At 43.7% G+C, this 18561-nt stretch overlaps 1 protein-coding gene across 2 annotated transcripts; it reads left to right on the top strand.

Annotated features, from left to right (window-relative positions):
- LOC101171356 (neuronal PAS domain-containing protein 4-like) lies at nt 1-4355 on the top strand. Of its 2 annotated transcripts, none has more exons than XM_011484724.3 (8): nt 1-1293; nt 1377-1522; nt 1593-1692; nt 1775-2024; nt 2099-2208; nt 2370-2505; nt 2571-3643; nt 3731-4355. In XM_011484724.3, the coding sequence occupies exons 1-8, from the start codon at nt 1116-1118 to the stop codon at nt 3757-3759; spliced, it is 2022 nt and encodes a 673-aa protein (XP_011483026.1). In that variant the 5' UTR covers nt 1-1115; the 3' UTR covers nt 3760-4355. The 2 variants fall into 2 exon arrangements, with proteins under 2 accessions (XP_011483026.1, XP_004077618.1); XM_004077570.4 differs by having other exon boundaries at nt 2-1293; nt 3728-4355.
- The last annotated feature ends 14206 nt before the right edge of the window (nt 4356-18561 follow it).

The raw sequence follows: 18561 nt of genomic DNA on the forward strand, positions 1-18561 counted from the left end.
GGCCTAAAGGGTCAAAAAGATGAATGGAGAAGGAAACCCAGACCGAACTTTGAAATGTTTTGACACATCCATGCATGGGATGTGTCAAACACACCTGTGTCTATGTTAAGAAGGCGGACCTGTCATGGAAAGGCAGGAATAAACTTAATGACATAAAACCTGTAAGTTTTTTAAAGTTTTGAATCAATCAAGAATTGATTATTACTATTGAAATTCAGATCTTCAACTTGTCCGTCAGTTTATGGAGGGATGAAAGCTGTGGAGTTTCTGCATTTATTTAGGATCTGAGGCCAGAAATGTAGTTTTTAATTTGAGACCCTGTGGACTGAAACTCCGATGTAACCCGGGTTATTTATAGCGCGTTTCCACTAAATCCGAAGGGGACGCTTTGGATACGGGTCGCACTGCCCTCCTGGGGGCTTTTCTCTGCCCCGCGTGGCCGCCGCTGTCTGTCGGCTTTGGGGCTACATGAGGAGGAGCGCGCGCGCGCTGGTAGGTCCATGAGGTCACGCGCTCAACTCATTTATGCAGCAGTCTGACTGGTTTACTTTGGATGATGCATGGTTTTTCCCGCCGCCAGGTCCCAGCCTGCCTCTGTGGTGCAGCTCGTGCACATGTCACGCCAGGGCTCCGTGCACGTCCCACCTGCGGCGGGAGGAGCGGCGCGCGCCCTGCAGGAAGCTCAGGTGAGGGATGCTCCTCCTCTCTGCTCCTCTGGGAGTCCGCGGCTGAGTTTTTGTAAACACGGGATGAGGAGCTGATGAGCCGACCTCATCCTCACTGTGTGACGTGGGACCCGGTCTCAGAAGCCCCGCCTCCCTCTGTGTGTGACGCCCACGCTGAAGCGGCGGCTATAAAAAGCCCGGGCTTTCTGAGGATGGAGCCAGACAGACACTGACCACGCAGGCGAGAGGCCCAGACGAAGCTGCTGCTGACTCTCCTATCGGCCGTTTCCATAGCAACCCCCGCATCAGTTCAGCCCAATTAAGTCATCCCTTGTCCTCATTTCTTTGGATCTAAAGGAAGAAGATGGATTTGGATCAGATTTCTGAAAACCAGCCGGGCTGTTGACTTGTTTGTCGTCTCCGTTTACCCCACCTCTCACCCGAGTGACCATGGTGTCCCACAGATCCACCAAGGGAGCGTCCAAAGCCCGGCGAGACCACATCAACCATGAGATCAGGAATATGCGCGCTCTGCTCCCCATTTCCCAGGAGGACCAGGAGCGTCTGTCCTACCTTCACTCCATGGCTGCCATCTGTACCTACATCAGGAAGTCTGGTCTCTTCCAGGGTAAGCTTTCACCTCTTAGTCATGCGTATTTATTCAGAGTCCATTTGTCCAACAAACTCAAGGAGCCTGAATTGATCTTGAAGGGCTCCCCTCTGGGGGGGAGGCGCACTGCTCCCTGCCGTGTGAGGCCTTTTTGGCGGCGCTGCCTGGCTTCATCTTGGTCACGACCGCTGAAGGCCGGCTGGTGTGCGTGTCGGAGAACGTGGACGAACATCTGGGTTTCTCCATGGTGAGAGTCGGAACCAGATCCCAGCAGGTTGTGGTGAAACGGCGTCTAACACGAGCTCCGCCTTTCCCAGCTTGACCTGCTGCAGGGAGACACAATCTACGACATGGTGGAGCGCTCCGATGTGGAGGCTGTCCAGGCACACCTGGATGTTGGAAGCAGCTCATCAGCAGGTAGGCCTTTTCAGAAAACGTGTTCGTGTCCGCATGAGGAGCAGACCGTCTGAGAGTCGGAACTTTCCCCTGAACTCTGCAGAGAGGAGCTTCGTTTGCTGCATGCAGACCTCCAAGGCCTTCAAGGTGCAGCACGGCAGCTGCTGCTCCATGCTGGTCAGAGGGAGCTTCCAGCTCCTCCCTCCATCTGTAGCTTTTCCTGGCGGCGAGCTGCTCTTCGTGGCGCTCTGCACTCCCACGGTGAACCGTCTGAGCGGCGCGGCGTCTCAGTCCTGCAGCAGCTTCAGCAGCTCTCACAGGCTGGACATGAGCTTCGCTCAGCTGTCCCACAGGTACGTCTGCAGGCTCCTCTGACACAAACGGGAAGCCCTTCCTTCTTTTTTCTGACAGAGTTTTTATTTTTTAGTGTGCTTTTCTTTCTGGGGCGTTCGGCGGATGAGATGAGGGGCCAATCATGGTACAGTCTGATGCATCCTGAAGATCTGTCCCCTGCAGCAAACTCCCACACTAAACTGAGTAGGTTTCCTTACAGACACAGACTTTCCTGGTGTTCGATTCTCAAATGAGTAAATATTAGAGGGATTTTGTTAAGCTTACATTTGAGCCTTGACATTAAATGATGAAACGATCCCTTTTTGTTTTCTGGAGTGCAGTGTGTCATCAGTCTGGTTTTTCAGTTCAGGCAGATGAAGGCCTCCAGGTGGAGGTGGTGGTGAGGCTCCAGTGCGCCGACCTGTCCTGGATCTGGGTCTACATCCGAGCCAACAGGGACCCCGAGAACCAGCAGATCAGCTGCTCCAACTTCATCGTCAGGTATGAAGCTGTGGAGCAAACCAGAGCGGCTGCTCTCAGCGTGACCTCACTGGGTTTCCTTTTAGTCCAACAGAAGCAACGTTCCTGCAGAAGAAAATCAGCTGTGATGCCGTCGGGTCGTCATCGTCGCCAAATTCCTTTGATTTGACCCAAAATGGACCTCATGGAGAAAGACACAGGACGAAGAGGCAGAGCGCCACAGACGAGCCGGACGCCAGAGCGAGGTGGGAGTCGGAGCAGGACATGTACTGCATGCTGTGCACCTCCTCCCAGGACAGCAGCTCCTCAGAGAGCCCAGTTCTCTACAGCCCCGCCTCCTCCAGCTCCCCTCTGCAGCTGGGGGAGCTCCACCGCGACCTCCTGATGGAGGCTCATGAATGCACAGATCAGCTGCTGTCCTCCCCAGAGGGCTCCGCCTCCTTCTACTCTCACCCAGACGCACGGCTCAGCAGTCACCAGTCGCCGACCGCCTTTGACCCGCCTACTTTTGGAGAACGCTCGCCGCTCTCCTCAGCCTCATCCTCGCTTTACGGTTTCCAGCCGTGCACGTCCGACGCCCGGTTAGTTCCAGACTGTCTGTTTGTGTCTGAGATGTGCGAGAGTCCGGCAGAAAGTGCATCCCTGCATCCGCATGAGCTGGACCTCCTGGAGAATCCACAAGGGGGCAGTGTTGTCCTGCAGGAGTTGACTTTTCCCTCCAGTCTTCTTCCTCCGCTCCAGTCTGCGGAGTCAGATCAGTATGATGAGCAGGAGCGAGCAGAGATCAGCGTTCTTGCTCAGCAGATCTCCTCTCTGGCCAGCAGCTTCAGCCGGCACCAGAACGCCGTCACGCCGCCGTCCGCCTGCGACTGGCACCCCGGCCGGCCTCCCCCCTCGCCCCTGCTTCCGAGGTGCGAGCTGCTAAGTGATGACAGCCTTGTTGACAGCATCCTCGACATGGTTCCTGTGAAAAACGGCTGCCACGGCGCCATCTCCAGACACCCGCTCTGCTCACTGAGCCGGTGCACCGGGCCGGAGGCGCTGAGGGTTCCTGCAGAGCAGCTCACCTCTGGGGGGGCCGCCAAGGACCCTCTAGGTTTTCACCAAGACACTGAGTTGCATCAACTCAACCACTGTTTGCAGAGTCGCTTCCATCAAGGTACCGTCTCCCTTCATGTCGACACTTCCTGCATTTACCAAAATGTGCCGGTTTGACCGCAGATGTTCTGCTTCTGCTTCCCAGCAGGTGGACCTGCAGGAGAAACCTTGTTCTGAAATAAGTCTGTGACTTACTGTGCCGCCACTCGTATGACATATTGTCAGGAGAGTTATGCTGGATTCTAGAAGGAGATGAAGCCCAGAGGAAGGGATGGCTGAAAGTAGAGACTCCAGACCCATTCGGTGTTCCTTCTACGCCTTTGCTGACGTCAAATGAAAGATAAATGAGATGAAGCTATATTATTTTCAGTATTAGTGTCAACGATTTGGAGCACTTTATCAAAGTTCTACTGCAAAAAAAAGATGCCTGAAAATGATCAACTGGAGAAACTTTGACCTAAGAGTTTTTTGGTGCCTTAAAACCTTAAATGAAGACTTTTTCTTTGCTACTTTCATTTGATGATTTGTTAGTGATAAAGGTGGAAGCATGAGTCAGCGATAAGACAAATGATTGTACAATTATCTACCTCAGTGCTAAAACCGAATCTCTACGTCTGAATTGAATTCAATATTTTATTTATTTGAACACATTGACGTCCATCGCTGCAACATGTGATGCTATTCGGTGTCCTCATTGGTACGGAAACACGCGTCTGCTTTTTCTGTTCTTTTATTGTAAATAATCAATAAATTTTGTCTTGATATACATTTTTAAAAAGGTTTTTGTTTTTGATTCTGCAAGAAATCCTGCAACATCTCTGCTTTCTTTATCCTGTGCCAAAAAAATAAAAATCAACCCTTTTTTTTCTGCAAAAACATTTTCTTCAAGCAACAAAACTGAAGTCTGATGTGATTTTATCCCAAACCTTTTTACAAGCAAACATCTGGTGTGAACACGAAGCATCTTTGTGCTCCTGTTCGGGGAACATTTGCCTCTCCAGTATGAAAAGCTCCAGCATGTTCACACAGGATTTTTTTTGAGTCCATTTGCCTTCTGTTTGCTGCCGGGTGGGGGGGGGGGGCTTATCAGGGACGCCTGCTGTGGCTGTAAACCGGCTAGAGGGATGGGAACGAACCAAAAACAATAAAAACTGCAGGTCATAAAAACAAAACAACAACCTGAACACTCTGGAGAGCACGGAGGATTTCATTCTCCCCGAATTCATCCCTCATAATGACAGTTTTAACATCACATTAATAGCTTGAGCTGTCAGAGGTGGAAAATATTGACTGTGCAGCTTTAAAATGCTCCATGAAGCCACGACAGGGAAGGATTTTTAACGGGTCTTCCTGTCAGAGAGCTGGAGCTCCTCTGTGCACAGAAGTTTTTGCATATCAAACCCATAAGTGAGATGAAACTGAACACCAAAGAATCCATTACGAGTTGGCCAGACGTGCAGAATCAATAGACAGATGAATATTTGGATAAGTGAGCTAAATGAGACGGATGGTCCCGGTGGCTGAAATGCAGAGTTGCACCAAACACTTGCATGAATATGGAACAAAAACCTCCGAAGCAGCACCACGGATTTGCTGCAGGTGCTGCCTGTGCGGCGCAGAGCCCCGTGCTGCAAATGTGCAAGACCAAAAACAGCCACTAGATGGGGCTAAAGCTCCTTTAGCGGGGACAGAAATGCTGCATGCTGACAGTCAAACAAGCTTGATGAAAAGTGTGCCGTAATACAAAAAAAAGGGACATGATTGAGTCGGTGTTTGGGTCGCTGTCCAGAAGTCTGCAGTCATCCATGCAGACCTCATTAAGAGCCTGTTGAAGGTGCAGTAAGTCCTCACAAATACTGTCCACCTGCAGCGTGGACTGGAAACAATAGTAATTTAATTAAGAAATGAACAGTTTATCCTGCATTTCTTTTCAAATCGAACTGGTCTGCATCAGTGATGAAAGGCAAACTGCTGGATGGAAAAAAACAACTTAGGGTTCATATTTTGAGAGCCGTGTTGGGCGTGCAGCACTGTCAACGTGAGGAAAGAGACACACAGGTAAGAGCTGTCATCTGACTCCCTCCAGTAGCTCCCAAAGAGCTTTCTCGGGGGGCTGAAGGACGGGGAATAATGTCTGTTGAACAGAGCAGTTGGTGGATGAGATTCTTTTCAAAGCCTCGCCTCCCACAAGCGGCTCCTTTCTCCCCGCCTCACAGATGATTACCTCATTTGCTTGCAAAGAAAAACCTCTCCACGCTGAAACCCTGACAGATTTCTGCACCGCCGGGTCTCAGGTGGTGCCGCTGCTGCGTCTTCGTTTATTCATCAGCTCTTTATCGTTGCTGGAGCCTGGCCTGAGGCTTTGGCTTGGAGCTTATCTTCTGGTATGTGTTTATTGGGACACAGATGAAGCTGCTGAGGATGGGATTCCACTGCTTTGGCAGACGGAAGCCGATAGCCGCCAAGGTCACAGCGAGGCATTGCACGCCGTCACAAGGAGACCTGAGCCGCCATTGTTTGTAAAGCCGAGCCTGCCGCTCCGTGAGATAATCCCGCACAGAAAGTGGCGTCTTATCTCCCCGTCTCGGTGTAGAAATAGCCCTCCCTTGTTTGGCTGGTCTCACATTTCCATGTTGGCCCATTTTTCAAAGGAGGCGCATCACCTGACCGGTTCTGGTGAAGTCAGCACTCTCCGACACAGAAAGTGGGGTAAAGGCTGAAAAACTAAAATAGACTGCAGCTTACTCCTCCAGGAGGCTCCTCCACGTCTGTGATTCAGCACCGCCGTCAAAAGCCAACACATCCTGTTGGTATTCTCTGCAGAGAGGCCAACCAGCCAGTGAGAGGAATGCGAGCGGCGTCCTCGCTCTGGAGCTTTCTGGTAATTGGAGGTTGGATTTCTTTTTCTCCATTTCTCTCTATTGGTTTTTCCTGGCAGGAGATGCAGGCGTCCCACTGAGGCGGGCCCCCGCGTGCGTGCTGCTGGGATTCGCAACAATGCCGTTTCACGGCTCTAACTTCTTTTTGTGCAAAACCAACAGCTCCGGTTCCAGCCACACAAAAATAAACGTGTTTATTAAGTGGCATATGTTTACCCTGCAGCGTTGAGAATCAATGTTCTGTGCCGCTACACGGAGAACGACGCCAACCCTCCTCCAGATTCGGTTGGATTTTCCCACCATGCCATATCTGAAGTCCTGAACTGATTGCTTCACTTTTCCAAATATGTGCTGTGCATATTGCAGATGTATATAGGGCACGCCTCATTAACATGTTTATCACTCTATTTCTGCACAACCCCAGGGGTCAACACAAATAAACAAGAGGGGATGTTTCTCATGCAGGGAAATGAAAGTAACTTAATGATGTCAGAGGTAATTACGGCTTCAAAACAGGTGAATTCATTCATCAATATTTATAAACGAGTGCAAAAGAAAGAAAAGATGCTGATGAAAGTTTTTAATCAAACAGACTAGTTTTAAGCGCAGCCTTTTTCATCCATTTGAACGGAGGAACGAGTTGAAACTGAGTGAAAGTACAGAAAATAAACTAACAAGGTCAGAAACACACAAAAAGAGACAATCATTGTGTTGTGCATGGAAGAGTTTGGTGAAAAAGAGGAACTTCACTGAGAAATGAAGGCTTTCATTCGACTGTGTCATCAAAGTTTACCTGTCAAACACATTAAAACGCATCGTAAAGACGTTTCTGTACAAACAGTTTGTTTTCACACCAAGTTGTTAAATTCACTGAAAAATATTTTTACTATGCTTTTACTTTCCTCAAACTTAAAGAAATTACTCTCCAGTACTAATGGGAGTATTGATACCAAAGTATTGGAACACAGATGCCGGTACATCACCAAATTTGGTATCGATTATTCCTATTAAAGCATTGATAACTATTAAATGAGAAAATAAAAGTCATTTCTCTATATTTTTCGGTGATTGGGTGAAGGTTTTGTACCGCATTGTTTCTATGGCAACCACTCTTGCCACTCTTGATATAGGGCTCCACGAAATCTGTCGTTGGACGTGGAGGGCCAGCAGGCTCCACCTACTTTCATTGAGGCATCTGATTGGTCAGTTTATAACATGAATAACTTTATCTACAGAAAGAAATTATGATTATTAAGAAGATGTAAAAGAAAAAAAAGGTATCAGAACCAGAACGGTTCTTCTGACCAATAGAATGACTGAGCAACACCTGTTTATTTCTCTATAGACGTCTGTGGGATTTTGGCGAGTACTTCCTGTTTGGAACGCCAGTCATTGGAAGAAACACAAAAAAAAAAACAACTCAAAAAGATGTGAAGTAAAGTGTGATGTTTGTGGAAGTATTACTGCAGGAAATGAACGGTTTTGAAGTACTTGGAGTGTGAAAATGTATTGATATGTCTTTGAATTAACTATTGATTTTACATTACAGGTTTCAATGGCACAAATGTGAAGTCTTCCCAGTCATTTCTGCTTTTAATAACACGTCCGCAGTAAAAAAAAAAAAGAAACAATGCTTTTGGATTTTCTGCTTCAGCACCGACTCTTTACCCCCTTAAATGATTTAACACCGGGATGACCAACGGCAGACTGAAACTTCAGGTTGTCAAAAAAAACTGATTTAAAAAGTGATTTTTATGAGTAGCAATACAATCCATCCGAGCCAAACCACTGTTCTCAGGAAGTTCAGTGCTGGCCACTTCTTCTCAAGAAGAGCTCAAGAAGGTTGTAACCCTTGTGCTATCCTAGGCACTTAAACATTGGGAGTTGGGTCATCTAGACCCACTAGACAGTGTCCTGAACCTTTTTTCTTCAATGATTTGTGATCTTCACTGGTGTCCATGGATTACATGAAATCTTTCCACCTTTGTCATGGTAGGGAGAACACGTCAATGGTCATCTTGACCCCATAGGATAGCACAAGGGATAAGTCAGAGAATCGGATCGTTCAGAATGAACTAATATTGACTAAACCGGATCATCAACCACAAACTGCGATATGAATGGAATGGTTGTGAAAATGACTCGTTGCAGCCCGACTCTCCATCAGACGGTTGAGGACTCGTCCAGATCTACAGAAATGATCACCGTCTTTTCTCAGCCGGCAACCAAAGTCTTTGTACTGAAAAACAGTTGACAAAGTATTTAGATTTGTCCTTTCTCCTGAAAATACATTTTAACTCAAATTTCAAATGACTTTTTACAGCACAATGCAACACATTCAAAAGTAGAACAGGTCAACAGAATCTGCTGCACTTTTCTTTTGTGTTTTCTGCAGCAAAGCCAGATTCTACTTCATAAAAACAGGACAAAACAGTTGATTTATTCACCGCCGTGAGTCTCCACTGATTTTACACGTTCTCACATTTGCTCCGTCTACAGAGCGTGTAAGGATGTTCACACTCTTTGAAATGTTAAGACCTACTTGACAGACAAAAGTGTAAAATGAAGTTGGCCTTTCTCCGTGTGAGAGCTGAACAGGTTTTTAAAATTCATCACAAATCATGCTTTCAACACACAGTTAGCCTGGCTTTAGCCCTCATCAATAATTCTGATTCTGCACCTCAATCAAAGGGCACGAATCCTCAGCTCATGCATAAACACTTTCTTCCACTCCAATCTTTTACTTGTTTTTTTTTCCCTCTTTCATTTCAAAAGGAATTTTGGATGGTAAACTCGACAGTCCTTGTCAGAAAGACGCCGTTACACTTTAGACTCTTTTTTCTTCACTGCCTTTCTGGATTCTCTGCTGGAGAACTGAGGCTTCTTTAGATTCGTGTTTATTTTGCAAAGCGTGACGTGCTGAGTGCAGAAAAGTGCACTGACACCACAGCAGGAGCAGAAGTCCTTCAGACAGGAGACTAAAGAAACTTCAGTCTGACAAAACTCTTGCAGCTTCATGGCTCTTTGAAGAAGCCCGGCCTGCTGGGGGTCAGTGAGTGGGGGGGGCTGAGAGAAGACAAAGCTCTTTGCAGTAAAAAGAAAGTCTCTCAGTTTTGGGAATCTCCAGTGTAGTTTGGCTGATTTTCAAGATTCTTAGAAAGATTTAAAAAAGGTTATTTTATGTATTTTTAAAGACATAGAGGTAGCTGGTGTTTGAGAAGAGCAGGGGTGTCAAGGTTGATGCTGAGGGGGTCAAAATCTAAAATATGCTGAAGGAAAATGCAACTATTAATTTTTTTAACATAAAAAACAAAAACAAAAGATGGAAAATCTTATTCCAGAATAAATCAACTTAAACGTTAATGAACTTATATTTTTCTCTTTATAAAAGTATATCCTGTCAAAATGACAAGTCAGAAAGAAAAAAAAATGTTTTACTTTTTTGTCATTTTATATAAAAATAATTTTAAATATACCAAAATATTTTGCTCTCCACCCTTTAACAATTACACACATTCAAAATAGGAATATGCTGCATCACAAAACAAACAAAACCTGCAAATATAAATCAAATTTAGGCTTTTCGGCAATAAATCAAATTCTTTTTCTTTGCTCGTGTGTCATTTTATCAGAGCTGGACGTCTGGCATCATTTTTTGGATGGTTTGTGTTTGGTGTGACGTTCTCAGGATGGACTGCAGGTGATCATCAGTGAGACGACACCTGTGTGCTGCTTAGTTAGTCTTCATCACTGAAGAAGAGCTTCTCACACAACCAAACATGCATAAAGCTGGAGCTGCATGTAGACGGAGCTGTGGCCTTTCTGCAGGAATGGAGGATAAACCGTTCAGGTCCTGCAGGGCCGTGTTTGACCAATCAGCTCCATCGGAATCTGCACAGGTGCAGTTTCCACATACAGGGCAAAACGGGTTACAAAGCAACTCAAAATTCCTTTTTTGTTCTTCAAAGTCACCAAAGCGCCGTGCAAACTCTGTATTTGAAGTTTGTCTCATAGCGTCTTCGATTACATTCTTTCATTGAAGCCACATTCGCTCCACAAGTGAGACAAACGCGTTTACCAGGAATATCAGAAACATTTATTCCACTTTTGAAGACCGTTTTCAGAATCAACTTTTTCTCTCTCCGGCATTGTTCAGGCTTAGCGGAAGTGTTGACCAGGCTGAAGCGGAAGCATTGCATTGTGGGATCTGCAGGGAATGTATGTCATCAGCGCTACTCGTAGCACTGATATAAAATGATCTTGCAGGCCGGATGAAGTCGCACGGCGGCCTGAATGTGGCCCGCGGGCCTCGACTCTGACACATGTGGTGTAGAGGATGCAGAGGACAGTGTTGGATGGAGGAAGCAGATTCACTGTTGTGACCCCTGAAAGGAACACAAGGGGGAATTATTTACATGTCCAGACCTTTTTGTACAAGATATGGTTTTTCAGGGTATCACAAACGATCTGCATCGGCGACGTAAGCGTCTACGTAAACGCACGTGGATACACGTTTCAGGCTCACGCATTAAAAACTCCTAGATTTGTTTGGAGGGATTTGTTTTTTTAATCAGTTTTCTGGCTCTACGCATCAAACGCGCGGCTAGGGACTTGATTTGAAAGTAAAGGTATGGAGCGTTCCTTTTAATCCACAGACGTTCGAAAACTTCAAGGAGAAATAAGTAATTGTGGTTTGTGCCCCGACGGAATTCTATGACACCAAGTCTTATAGATCGGAATAGAGCTGTGAAGGAAAAAGCCTGGGGCGAGATTCCCCAGGTTTGCTCGGCTTCGACATTTCACACCAAGCCTCTTCCGACTGCAGCTACATGCGCTGGTATCAGGTAGCGACAGTCCAGTCTGAATACTATGGGCCAATGGTGCGTTCAAGAACCTGCATTCGGTGCATTTTTAAATGTGCAATGCATGCCTGGTGTGAACTTAGCCTTAAGCCCGGTTTATCCCTTGTACCATCTTATGGGGTCCAGATGACCCCACTCCATGCCTTGGAGGCCCTTTAACGTTGGGAGTTGGGTCATCTAGACCCACTAGACAGTGCGCTGAACCTTTTTTCTTCAATGATTTGTGATCTTCACTGGATTACATGAAATCCTCTTCACTTTTATCCACCTTTGTCAAGGTAGGGAGAACACGTCAATGCAAGGGTGGGGTCATCTGGAGCCCACAAGATAGCACAAGGGTTATACTTCCTTCAGACCGAGGTTTAGTTCATACTTAAGCAGTCTAGTTTTGCTTGCGACCGTCTTACAGACGTCTTCACGGCTCGTTTGACCTGCACGGATACTGCAGGACACCAGCTCCTTCTAGATCTCAAAGGTCTGCATCTCTGTTTATGAATATTCTGCTGATGGAAGCGTCTGACTAAAGATGCCACTCAGAGAGGAGATGGTTAGGTGTGTTGCTGCAGCCTTGTTCAGAGTGGTTGTGACTCGAGACCTTGATGACTCAAAAGTGATTTGCTGCATTAAAAACTCTTGGAGTCAAATGTAAAAAATGTTACGCTAAACAAGTTTTACTCCTTTATTTTAGCGTCAAACAGGCCGTTTGGCGTGTGTGCACTCTCGTTCCTGCAGATCGATCCCATCTCTGGCCAAAATCAAAGGACGGTTTGAAAGAGGTGTAAAAGAAGCACTTCTAAAAAATAAAATAAAAAATAAAAGACAGCCTTCCCTCAGGAGAAATGCTGGTTAATAGCGTGAAAACTCAAGGTACAATCTTCCATCCATCATGCATTTTACCTACCACATCTTTTCAGCTCCTCATCTTCACGATGAAGTCACAAGTGTTCCTGCCTTAAAACACAAATAACTTCAAAGAACATTGCCATGGAAACTGTACAGTGCACAGATGTCTATAAGTAAAAGGTAAACAGGCAGAGCCAGGCTTCTCCTGTGATATTATCATAGATTATCTACGGTGTTATGAGCAGGATGTGGTTTTATTAAAGCACCTAATGCTGAACAGAGATATGCTGGTGGGTATGCTTATTATGATCTATGTGATGAGATGAAGAGACTGGAAGAAAACGGACCATCAGACAGACTTTTAACTCGCACCAAATTTATTTCCATTTTCTTCAATTGCTTCTAAAAAACTTTAACGAGCCAAATCTTTAATGTGGTGAAAACACATTTTGTTCTTATTTTCTCTCATATCAAGCCAATTCATTTTCTTTTTTGCTACTTAAGTCTTTGTCACAAGCACCCATACAGGTTGTTGGGTTGTCCCGGTCCATGGAGGGTCGTAGGGAGGAGCGGCTGCGTCTTAAGGGAAGTGCAGATGTGAATTTTAGTTCCGTTGAGCCTCAAGGGACAAAAACCGAACGTACCATCGTTGTGCATGGTAAGTGTATTGTGAAGTATTCGTAAGGCTAATGGAGGTTACATGCACTTATGACGTACAGGTGATGCTGTCGTACAGCGTCCCAACGCCACACACTAGCTAGTTCAGGGGTCACCAACGCAGTGCCCGCGAGGACCATGCTCTGCCATGATTTGAGAAAGTTTCATTCATGTTTGGAACAAATTGCATAGGATCAGTAGCCATGCTTCCGCACACACGTACCATTGAATTCCAGACTTTTTTCACAAAACCTGTAAAAAAAAATCTCAGAAAGTGACCAATTTATGGCTGCACATTTTTTGATAAGGAACATGAAAGCCAGTTGTGCCTCTATGTCGGCCTGTCCCCTATATAGTCTATGCTCAGAAAAAAAAAAAATCACAGGCCATCGATAAAAGTAACGGCAAACTGAAAATGTTGCACTAATGTAAAACTTTCCATGCATTCAGTGTTTAAAAAAACTCAAAAACTTGTTCTGACAAGACGATTCATGATTTCCTCGTCTTAAAAAATGTTAGAAGTGATCTTTTTGTACCACCAGTACAACCGTTTCCCTCACAACTTTCAAATGTTTGAGTCAATAAACAGAAATAAATCCGTGTTTCATGTTTAGACATGTTTTTCTTGTTGTGGAATTGTGTAGAATGGTTACTATTAATGTGAGCAATCAATTCATAGTGTTAAAATAACTATTCCTATTTATCATCATTGATAATTACGGTGGCCCTGAAGTGCAAAGCATTCAACAAATCACTCGATACAAAAACATTTTTAAGAACACAACAACAATTAAAAAAAAAAAAAAAAAATTAAAAAGCAGCATTACATTTTAGAAAACAAAACAAAATTTCAGAAACCAAAACTTGAAAAACAAAAATGACAAAAAAAAAAATTTCAGAAAACAAAATTAATTTCCAGGAAAAAAAAGAAATATTAAAAAATGAAAACATTTCAGAAAAAAAAAATAATTTCCAGAAAAAAAATGAAATATTAAAAAATGAAAAACATTTCAGAAAAAAAATGAAATTTTAAAAAATGAAAAACATTTCAGAACACAGAATGAATTTCCAGAAAACAAAACGAAATCTTCAAAAATGAAAAACATTTCCAAACCGGAAGAGGCAGGTACTATGGGACAACGCTGATTGGATGATGATTTTTGTCAATCATTTGAACTGAAAAGTATTTTAAATGAAGCGATGCTGGATTTTATTGTCCAAACAACAATGTACTATAATAATCCACGTATTTCCCATTTATATATCAAATAAAAAATGCAGCAAACTGTTAATGAACTTTAAAATTATTTTTTTAACATTTCGCCTGACACACGGTCACCCGGAAGTAGTTTGTGAGCACTTTTACTTTGAACGCTGTGCGCTAATGTCTACGGCTGCGAGGTTCACGCTGTCAATCATCTTCAGGTAAGAATCAAGTCTGTGATCTTTTCTTTTGTCAGTCACATGTCTCTAGGGATGTTAATTTTAGGATGTTAAAGTGCTGCTTTGAAAAGATAATTTCTTTTTATCTTGCGCATGCGCAAAAGGAACCCGATGGAGACGAACCGTCTTCACATGATAGCCGTTCCCGTTTTCGGTGACAACATGAGAGAAAAAGCTCCGAGCCAGCCTGATTCTGTGATTTATACAGTAATTACAGTAATTATATGGCATCAGTGTTGCTAAAAATCGACTTTAAGATTGAAATCAGTAAACAAGTTCTTATGGGAAATAATATTAAAGTGTATTGTATATTTTTGAACCATACATATACATATACTGAAACTTAAAAATGAACTTTAAAAGTTTATAAAATACTTAATTGAATTAACATGTGATATTTCTGCAGGTGAAGTTTTCAAAGCGAAGTTCCAGAAAGGTTTGTGCTGCAGAAGAACAGATGGCAGCTCTACATGGGAATACAAGAAGACTAAAGTCATTCATATCATTGTGCAGTGTACAGGCAAGTCACCATGATTTATGTGAAATGTAATCAATAAATATTATTTAACCTTAATATCTAATTTTTTTTTTAAATTGCAGGTCCTTTAAAAAACGTCTTTAACCTGCTGCATAAGCCTGATTAGTTGTAAATGATGCAGTGGGGAGTGAAAAACGAAGCACAATTCCTGGCTTTAGCGTCGGGCTGATGATCTATGAGGAATCGCATCAAACACGTGTACAACTCCAAACAACTTAATGTTCCTTTAAGCCAAACTCCAGTTTAAAATGTTCATATTAGGCTTGCTTCATTTAGGAGTTTTTCCAAGTTTACCATTTTAGGTTTTAAAGCTTTATTAACAAAGATGATGTTTGATTTTCAAAGCTGTTGTTTCGAAATGTTTTTTTGTCAATGAAAAAACTGAATGCTGACGTGAGGATTGTAATAATGGATATGAAAATAAACAAATTTGTTTCATAGCAATGCAGTATATTTATTGAAAACTTAACATGAATACGTTATTCAGTAACAGAAACAGTTGTGGATTTTCCTTTAAGGGCTTCTTCATGCAGTCAATCAAATGTTCCGTTTACATTCAGCATTTACTCAGCGTACCTGTCAGTCACATTTATTAGAGGAAGAAATGCATCTGGGAAAAGTCTGTTTGTGCTTAACAACTATATCAAAAAGAGTAATGTCAGGAAAGGTTTGTCCACATTGCTGCTCAGCATCACATCCAGAGGAAGATGCACAGGTAAGAGACGCCAGTTCCTGCTCGTACATGCTTGCAGCTTCCTCTGCACTGGACTCCAGCTCCATTGAAATCCCTGACAGAAATAAATTAATAAATTAAAAATCCCTGACAGAAAAACATCAGCTGCCGTTCATCTTTCATTCAGGAAAAAGTTGAGTTCATCAAAATGAGGAGAAAATGGGTTAAACCAGAAATTCATTAGGGAGGGGTCAAAACACCAAACTCAGAATAAAATACATTATTTCAGTCTTATAAAAATACATTCTAAAACACTTTGTATTCCTCCTCTGCCTGAAAGACTAAAATGTTTTTTTTTTAAAGAATCTTTTTAGACTACAGACTTTGCCACCTTTAGTTACACACCTGGACGTGTCTGATGATGTGCCCATCCAGTCATTTACTGTCATGTTTCTGTGCACTGACACAATCTAAAGTCACAGATCTTAATAGTGTGAATAAGAAGCATTCATAAATGTTATTCTGAGACACAAACTGCTGCAGTTTACCTGACAGCTTTGCTGATTTATGCTGCTGGTACACCTGTCTGAGAATCCTGCCCACGTGACCCCCCTCTCCAGCTGATGAGGTAACCTGTCATTAACGTATGACTGAAGGATCTTGGATCTGTCTGTAAACACCCACCTAGAAATCACGTTTAACGCTACATGTATTAGATCAAACAAATGTGCCTCCATACCTTATCTGTGGATGGCGGGACTGCATTTCCTGATGATGTGCGCCGTCTTTAACACCCGTTTCTTCGCAGCTGCTGCTTTAGACAGAATCCTCTCACGACATATCGAAACATTTGTAAACCTGGTTGGTGTTGATATTTCTGCGTGCGTTCTGTCATCACATCCGCTAAATATTCAAAGATTAACGTTTATGTTAACGTTTTACCGTCCCTTTCTCTGTTTACCTGCAGAACGGACGTCATCCACACAAACTACTTCCGGGTGACCGTTCTGCTTCAGACGAAATATTAAAAAAATAATTTAAACCTTCATTATCTGTTTGCTGCATTTTTGATTTAATATGTAAATGGTAGATACGTGGATTATTATAGTACATTGTTGTTTGGACGATAAAATCCGTCATCGCTTCATTTAAAATACTTTTCAGTTCAAATGATTGACAAACATCATCATCCAATCAGCGTTGTCCCATAGTACCTGCTTCTTCCGGTTTGGAAATGTTTTTCATTTTTGAAGATTTCGTTTTGTTTTCTGGAAATTCATTCTGTGTTCTGAAATGTTTTTCATTTTTTAATATTTCATTTTTTTTCTGAAATGTTTTTCATTTTTTAATATTTCATTTTTTTCTGAAATGTTTTTCATTTTTTTGTATTTCATTTTGTTTTCTGGAAATTATTTTTTTTTCTGAAATGTTTTCATTTTGTAATATTTCTTTTTTTTCCTGGAAATTAATTTTGTTTTCTGAAATCTTTTTTTCTTTTTTCTTTTTTATGTTTTGGTTTCTGAAATTTTGTTTTGTTTTCTAAAATGTAATACTGCTTTTTAAATTGTGGCTGTGATCTTAAAAATGTTTTTGTATCGAGTGATTTGTTGAATGGTTTGCACTTCAGGGCCACCGTAGATAATTGATACCTTATTTATCCCACAATGGGGAAATTTTTCTCCACATTTGACCCATCCCCTGGGGGAGCGGTGAGCTGCAGCCTAACCGCGCTCGAGAGGCAGTAGCGTTAAGGGTCTTGCCCAAGGGCCCCCACTAGTCGTCATCATCATGACTCGTGTGTGGTTTTGTTTTTTGGGACATTTGTAAACAGGTCCCAAGTCGCCCTTCGTACCACTTAGACCCCATAAAAGAGCCCTCGTCCCTAAAAGGCTGGTGATCTCTGCTGTAGTTGTTAGTAAGACACGATAGATCAGTTGTTGTAAAAGTGTTCACTATGAGCTGTTGCCCACAGCGAGCTCATTGCTGGGGCTCTACTGGTTTACTGAGTGATCCTTGATATTTTGTGCGGGGCCGCCTGCGTGTAGCGTACAGTTTTACCACCTGCATAGGCAGTTGGGAAAAAGGCTTTAGCTACTGGCTGTACAAGGTACAATAAAGCTACGTTCACACCACCATTGGTAACGTGCGTTCAAGCGACCACTTCCAATGAAAACGCGTATAATTGCACGTTTCAGGCTTTTGTGTTCCAAACTCCCACGTTTGAGAACGCAGCCGTTGAACGCGCGCTGAAAGTTAAACCAGTTGGACTCTGACCAACCAGGGACTCAGGTCGTGTGGTGACGTGTAGTCTTTTTTCAATACACGGATGTGGCTCAGCACGTTCTTGAATGCATACCTCTTGCCCGGTGTGTACGTAGCATAACAGGAGGTACTGCCGCCCAGGTGAGGATTTGGCGTCGCCTGCTCATCGATTAACTCCTCTTCTGCACAGACGAATGTGCTGACTGGGAGCTGGGCGACCTCTGGTCTGCAGGGATGCTCTGGTTGTGCACGTCTTCCCACACTGTTCCTGCTGTGTGAAAAGAAGAATGACTCTGCAGTCCCTGGCTGCACACACTCTGTTGACACACACACACACACACACACACACACACACACAACCGCTTCGTGCTCTCACAAACACAAATCAATAATGGTTTCCTCCAGATAATCAAACGTGATCTCCTAGGATTTCTGAACATGAAAGTAGTTGATTCAAATTGAATAAACCCTATTTCCCCCTCAGCAATCAGTCTCTGTTGAATGGATGAGAGTTCCTGCAGCCACAGTGTAAGAACCAAAGCCCACATTTCCTCTCTTCAGATGACTGTATGAGCCAGGCTCCCATTCTCCCAGGTGACTTCACCTAAGCTGGAGTTTTTGAAACATGTGTGCTTAGTTCACGCGTTTAATGGGAGTTCGGAGCGCTAAGGCGTTGATACGAGTATGATTTATAGTCATGAAGCCGCTGAAGGTGTCCTCTACTTGTGCCAACTGGGGAGACGCCTCCCATCGCATGGAATTCAGATTCACTGGATGACTTATACCACTAATGAGACACCCACAGGACAAGAGAGCGCTCTG

The sequence above is a fragment of the Oryzias latipes genome, chromosome 15 (genome assembly GCF_002234675.1).
Source record: "Oryzias latipes chromosome 15, ASM223467v1".
Taxonomy (NCBI): domain Eukaryota; kingdom Metazoa; phylum Chordata; class Actinopteri; order Beloniformes; family Adrianichthyidae; genus Oryzias; species Oryzias latipes.